We start from the raw sequence: 7,448 nt of genomic DNA, 5'->3' as shown, positions 1-7,448 counted from the left end.
TTGCATTTGGTGAAACAAGAATTTAAGTTAAAAAAACAACAACTAATGTGTTGTACTTGAATGCGTTGCATCTGTAATATTGAGTTAATCAGGATCGATGCATAGAACAATTTTGTGTCTTGTAACTTCTGATTTTGCATTGCTAAGGACTGTTTACAGACATATCTAGATGGACATTGCTGTTCAAGCAAGTGTTCACACGCAATTATTATCCATGCCTTCACAAGTATGAACTCGATTGACGTTTATAATTTGCTTCATTAGCTGAATGTTATAATGATGCCATTTATGAACTATTTTTTCAAACTGATGAGGTAAACGATGCTTATGTGTTAATAAATATTTTCATTTATTTCATTCGCATTAAATCTTTTAGTTGATTAAAAAGATATAAAATTTAAAAATTAGACTTGTGCCGATAAATGTTAATTGATTAAAAAGATCTATTCACACAGTGGTTTTATTCAATGTCACATAACCTTATGCCTGATCTTTAGGTTTTATAAAGAATCCGATGTGCAGCTCATAATATACTAGTATTGCATTTAATTATATCTTATTCATAAATGACTAAGCAAAAGACAGCTATATCATGAGTCATGTTTGTATTGAACTCAAAGTTGAACAGCAAAATGGAAGTGGCGGGACTACCTAACGGCTTGTACAGATTGTCTTAGAGTGATAAGTATTACAGACACGGTTATGAAAACCATTTTATCCTATTTTCAACGCGACATTGACGGTATAACACCTTATGGAATACCAGTATACTAATCTGTATTCAACCTTGTGGGATATACCTGTCGCGTGCACGGACTACTTTTTACTTTACCACTGAATGATTTTTAAGAGATAAAGTCGAGAAAACTTTAGCTACAAAATTATACGACCTTCAACCTTTAAATCTAGTCATATGACATAATTATTCGCCATTCGTACAATGAATCAGCTGATTGATGGCGTCATAAAAGGACATATTTATTGCGTCATTTTCCCCAAATTGTTTTTGACGATTTATTATAAACGCGACTTATTGTACATGTATGATATGATAGGCCTACTGTTTATCGACATATTTGAATTGTCAATTTATCACATTTTCATTATTTTGTATGATGTGCATTGTTTATAATCCATGCATGTACTGTTGACATACAAGAATTTACAACAAGCCATACAAATATCGCACAATTCATAAACAATCTGCAATATTTGCTTTCCGATTTAATTCACGTTAGGCATAGAGCTGTGTAAAGTATATGATGGTAAAAATAGCACCAAACTGGAATTCGGAACGTCCCATTTTGTACACGGGTATTATCCACTCATTTATCTGTTGTGTAATGGAATATTTTCCATTCTTTCTGTATTTATATATTAAATTATTTTCTTGTAAAATAAGGGCATTTACCAAAGACAAATAAAAGATTGTGCAAGTTTAAACATAATTATGTTTGTATGCAGAAATCTGCAAATGAAACCGGTTCATTTTAACAGCAGTAATGTACATAGAGTACATGATGTACCGTGTGACAAAGAAGAAAGTTTATTGAGTTCTCATTTGAATACATGTATAGTGATATGATGGCATAAGGGTCTTTATTTGACTATGCTAAAATGATTATTAAATACCCTAGATGCAAAATCGTCAATTATTGAGTTTAATGGATTATCAAATGGATTTTAAAGGATAATTAAAGGTAAGATACTAGTTCGAACGTGTTTTGGTTTTTGTTTGTACTTTTGTCGTTCCCTGTTCTCGGGGAAATGATTTTAACATGGGCGCCATTGATGCATCGGATCACACACGGCATACCCATAACATTATATAAACAAAAACACGTTCTGCGCGTCCTTAAATTCGTCGTCCGAAGTCGGAAAACTTATTGCCCTGTATATTAAGTCAAATAAAGTGTCAGTCGCTGCAACTTTCTGTTTACTCGTCGAAATTGTCAAGGTCGTCGATGGTGTACATCTATGTTGACATCGACATCATTTTGTCAGGAGCAATCGCCGCCATACTGGATTTTTATCATTTTCTTTCGAAAATAAAATGCGTAAAATTGAATCGAGGCATATGGTGATATTTTTACTCGTTTTACAGTTGTTTGTGAATTTTTTAAAGACTATTTTGCGTACCAGAACAAATACATTTATATCACTACGCATGGTTACATGCGTTAGATTTTAAGCGCTTTTAAGAATGAATTAAAATTATTGTTAAGGCTATAAGATCTATTTATGTTAAATGTCACGTTGAAAAAATCAAATGGGATAAATAGAATACTAGGATTAGCGTTGAATACAGAGAAGTTTATGTTGCTCGGCTCGAACACCGAAAGCGCTCGCCAAGGCTAGCGCTCCCGGTGGTCTAAGCCTCGCAACATAAACTTCTCTGTATTCAACGCTAACCTAGTATTCTCTATTTAAAGTCGAATATGTTATCTCGAAAGGTCATGAGAACACCGCCTCAATCATTCGACTGTTAAGTATGACATTGAAATTTGTATAGCGTGACTTTCATTGTATCAACGAGCAAAAATTTTGGAGTCTAACACATTTGAAGGCCCGGACATTTTACCACTAATGGCGACGTTCAATAAACGTTTTACACAAACATATCTGTCTCACATTGTATCTATGAGATTAAAATTGTAAGTAAGGTGTCATGAACGTGTTTTAGAATACATAAGAATATGGAGCGAACGCGAAATTTGGGGGCACACATTTAACCTTAAAGTGAGCCGTTGAACATAAATTAGCGACTGACGCAGGCCTACTACACATCGTCTGAATAACCTTAACATTTAAAAAAGGTGTTATGGAATGCCTTACAAGAGTGTACAATGTTTCGACTGGACACGAACATGTATCAGACAAATTTCTGGATAGAAAGCAGGCAAAACTGAAGAAGGCAATGGATGACAAAAAGACGGACACACGGATGTGTTATTCCATATAACACCTTCCTCACACATAATTAAACTATAATAATTCACAACCTTGTTCATTTTTCTGATTTTATGGGAAAAAATGTCCTAAAGAAAATCTATGCACACATTGCATTTTTTTAATAAACTCTATTTGTCAATGTCAAGTGTTATATTTATCAAATAATTAGTGTGTAATGATATACGCCGGATTTATGTTTTACATATAAGGCATGTGACCAATGGCCTATGCATGGACCGCGATGCTAAACATGCACACTATTAAACTAGGGTCACCTATATATCAGATATTTATAACTTAAAATTTTAAAATTATGTTTGCTTGTACCTTTCTTATCGCATTTGAACTGGTACCATTTGATTTCGAAATGGATCTTACTTGCATGCATAAAATCATGATTCTTATCGACGGTTTATTATCCATTGAAAATCTAGGACCTCGATGACATTTGAAGTCAGTGAAAGGCAGTGGAAACACAGCAGTTATGACGGCCAGTATGTCATCTCTGTTACTTGATGTGGTAAGCGCCTTTCACGTTCCATGTATAACTTGAATCAATGGAATCAAAGAAATATACTAGGTTGAATATTTGTTTTTAAGATACGAATATGCGACACATGTAAAACAACTCGCTATTAAGTGAATAGATTTATCTAAAGATAATTATAATAAATAAAACTTTCTTATAAGTTTTGTTCGACAGAACACTGCTTTGGTAAAACTCATCATGCATGAAACGACATGGGGTAAACGTTGGTTATATACTTATTTTGAATAAGATAATTTTTTACGAAAATATTGGTTCTTACACAGCGTTAATGTCGTCAATTTACTCTGTATTTGTGTGCTCTTCAGACGACTGTTTTGATGATGACACCAGCTTCATGGGCAAGTGTGTAGACCCTTCTTCATTTAATAAATTCCATTAACATACTCGATGCTATAAAATCAATTATTACAATTTTAAAACGTTTCCATCACAGCTGGGCGAAAGCTTAAAGGCACATTAGAGGAATTTGTGTTAAGCGCACCAGGCAAGCTATATTACTTTCACAATGGCCATTAAACTATCATTCTCGCCCCTCCTTAGATACAAAAAGGGAGTTGTAAGCAAATGACATAATGTGATCGTTTACGGGTTTGATTCATACGAATCATACGGGTTTCCACTTGGAATCAGTAAACATGGTATAACCAAATAATCATAGCGATGCAACGATGAAATATTGAAACAAATCACAAATGATAACTGATAGCTGATTTGTAATTAAAAACACCATATGGTTGAACTATGATTTATCTTGATTAAAATATAAATTAATAATTGATCTATCTAAAGAGATGATAGATTGATTAATTGATATTTAAAGCATCAAGCATTGAGTGTTTTAGTAGTATGACCATTAGGTGGTCTTATTTTTCCCACGTTAATAAATCTGTGTAGTGATATTATAATACTAATCTTACATGATATTTATTCTGTTATAGCAGCTCAGTCGCTTCCTGAACTGATCAATGCATCATGCTCATTTACCACATGGTATCTTGATATTGACATGGAAAAACTGAGCAACAGGTAGTATACAATGTTTTACCTGGAAAGAAATACATATGTCGTGATAAAATCGCTACACATAATTAAGGAAGACTACAACGTTAATAATATTATTGAAAAGATCCTTTGCATCATACACGAGGACGGTTTAAATCGTTAAGAAACACAACTTACTATATATTATTGTACTCAGTTGGGGATACTCTCTCAATTATCTTCGAACACAATAAAATCATTAATACGTCTAGGATGACGTACATTCAAGTGTTATACTTTATCTTCATCTAATACGACATCTGTTTAGAAACCCAGGGTCGTTGTCCACGGACATATATTTTGGCGAAAACTCGTGTACCGGACACAAAGTCGGCAACCACTTAATCTTCGATTATGACATCGAAAGCTGCTTGACAAACAAAAAGGTAATATCAAAAACAATACAATATACAGAGAAAAAGTCCAAAAAATAATCATCCTTATAATAAAAAAAATGCAATTATGCAAAGATTGATCCGCAAATAACTGAGTGTTAGGATGATTTGTTATTTTTTTTTGCATAAAACGTCAATTAATTATAATTTAAATTTTATAATTAACATTGATGTAAAAAGAGCTTATTTAAGTCTATCTAGGAAAACTGACTTATTGGTAATTCTAAATGTACGTTTTTTCCATTTCATTCGAAAAAGACAAATTCAATAAAAAAATATCCGTATAAGAGTGTATACGACAAATTCATGATTCATATGAAATATGTTGAAATTAAACTGGGTGACCGAAACAACATAAAATAACGATAGTTAGCGTACTTTAATATACGTTTTATTTAATTTTTGTTTGATTATGAAATGCATACATAATGCTGTTTTACTGATATCATACCTTTTTATTATATAAGATCAATTGCAAATATGACTGTTCTGTAGCCCAGCGAAATCGAGATGGTTTACACAAACCAATTGGTTTACGCCTATCATGACCCGAAACACAATTTCATCATACAAAGCATCAACTGGACGCTAGACATAAGCTGTCACACTCAGTGGGACGAATCCGATCGCAGTTATGTGACTTTCAACCAACCAACAGGCGGAAATAATAGCTCAACTAATTCAACCGCATCGATCCTGACGCAGTTTTTCGTAGATCCTAATTTTCAACAGGTTATGTTTTTTTACAGAAAAAATATTTCATGTCGCCTATGAAAACGAAAAAGGATATGTTTTTACATATTTATCATACTTTTTGTAGATAGAGTACTCCTAATTATTGAAGTATATTAAATTAACAAGTTTTGAATTAAGAAATAAAATTGAATTTTCTTGTTGTCTAATGATTCCTTCTATTAATTTTATTTAAGAAACTAAAGATATGACGTCTTTAAACTTTTTGATCTATTCTTGTAGGAAATATCTGGAAATCCACTAAATGCTACAACAGGCGCTAAAGTGTTCGTCAAGACGTTTGTTCAAAACGTTGATTGGACGGTGACAATGAAACATCTTTCTTGTTATGCCGAACCAAACCAAAACGGTCATGGTGCGAGATACTACCTGATAAAAAACGAGTATGTTGGTATAGATAAAAATTTCTAAATCAATTATTGACATTTAGTGAATCGTATACTTACTTGCTTAACTATTTTAATGTATGCAATTGCGGGAACAAAGTAATATTGTTATGATATATTTATTTAGAAATTCATTAACGATATAAATTCTACACCCTTAAACAATTATGAGCTCTAGTTTTGAACATTAACTATGTACACTATTATCAAAACGTACACAATGTAAGTAGTCTCTATATCATATATATAAATCACCATCATTCTGGTATAAACACATCCTTAATGATCAAGTATTGCATTATAAATTTTTGTTCAATTTTAATTGAAGTTTTGAACACACGATATGAAGTGAGGCGTCTAGAGTACATTTAAACAAAGAGTCCATAGTTCATGTTCTCATGTAATCGATCAGCATTATTTAATGGGTTGTGTGACATTTGGAACGTATGGTAAATGTCATGAACCTTTATTTGAACACTTGAACGCTTTTTTACAGCGCATTTAATCATGTATGTGGACTCGAGCTAAAATTATCCTTACGTTAAGTTCGTAAATGTTCCTGCAAGTCAACTGGTAAAATATCAGCAATATCGTCGTTACTGCATTTCGTTTGTTTGTTACAGTTTCGAAATGGACGCCAACACCCACAAACTGTCATGGACGGACCACGAGACACAGTTCGAGTTCCAAGCGTTCCCGATGACCGGACCAGACCAGAGACTCTACATCAAGTGTGATGCAACGCTTTGTGACGAAGCAGACGTTATATGTCATCGCACGCTGTGACCGGAGACCGCACTGCGCATAACAATGATTTAATATGATGACGACAATCACACACATATTTCAGGGCTTTTGAAAATACCTGTATCAAAAAAAGATTAAAACGAATATTCCCATACTTGAATGTTTTATTGTTGTTGCTACAAATTTGTAACAACTTGCTATGTTAAAAATAGTTTAGCATGGTCAAACCAGTGTGCTATCTAAATATCTGTTCTTAAGTGATGAACTGTAAATTTTGACCAAAAATCAGTTTGTCGATGATTGTGCGATTTCAAAATAATCATACCTTTATAATGAGACGACTGGTCGGTTGTATGCCAGTCTCCAAATAACAATAAGGTCATGCGTGAATAGTAAAATGTAACCAAAACTCTGACTGTAACTTCATATTTCAACGTGTGAAAATAGCTTAACCATAAATATATATCATAAAAAGACGACAAAGTGTGTTCAATATCCGTTCAAGTACCTCAAGGGTTAAGGTCACACTTAAAGGCTGATGTTTAACTAAGGCTATAGAAAACACCTTGACTGTAACTGCATTAATCATGATGAATTAATATTGAGCACTATACATCTTTTCAA

At 33.0% G+C, this 7,448-nt stretch overlaps 1 protein-coding gene across 2 annotated transcripts; it reads left to right on the top strand.

Annotated features, from left to right (window-relative positions):
* Positions 1 to 3,348: 3,348 nt before the first annotated feature.
* LOC127850764 (CUB and zona pellucida-like domain-containing protein 1) lies at positions 3,349 to 6,978 on the top strand. Of its 2 annotated transcripts, none has more exons than XM_052384056.1 (7): positions 3,349 to 3,472; positions 3,808 to 3,844; positions 4,441 to 4,528; positions 4,812 to 4,929; positions 5,434 to 5,670; positions 5,914 to 6,074; positions 6,701 to 6,978. In XM_052384056.1, exons 1-7 carry the CDS (start codon positions 3,437 to 3,439, stop codon positions 6,861 to 6,863), a joined length of 840 nt encoding a protein of 279 aa, XP_052240016.1. In that variant the 5' UTR covers positions 3,349 to 3,436; the 3' UTR covers positions 6,864 to 6,978. The 2 variants fall into 2 exon arrangements, with proteins under 2 accessions (XP_052240016.1, XP_052240026.1); XM_052384066.1 differs by having other exon boundaries at positions 3,359 to 3,472; positions 4,444 to 4,528.
* The last annotated feature ends 470 nt before the right edge of the window (positions 6,979 to 7,448 follow it).

Source organism: Dreissena polymorpha, chromosome 1 (assembly GCF_020536995.1).
Source record: "Dreissena polymorpha isolate Duluth1 chromosome 1, UMN_Dpol_1.0, whole genome shotgun sequence".
NCBI lineage: Eukaryota > Metazoa > Mollusca > Bivalvia > Myida > Dreissenidae > Dreissena > Dreissena polymorpha.
Note: the sequence above shows the minus strand (reverse complement) of the source record. Positions and strands in the feature narration are given on the sequence as shown.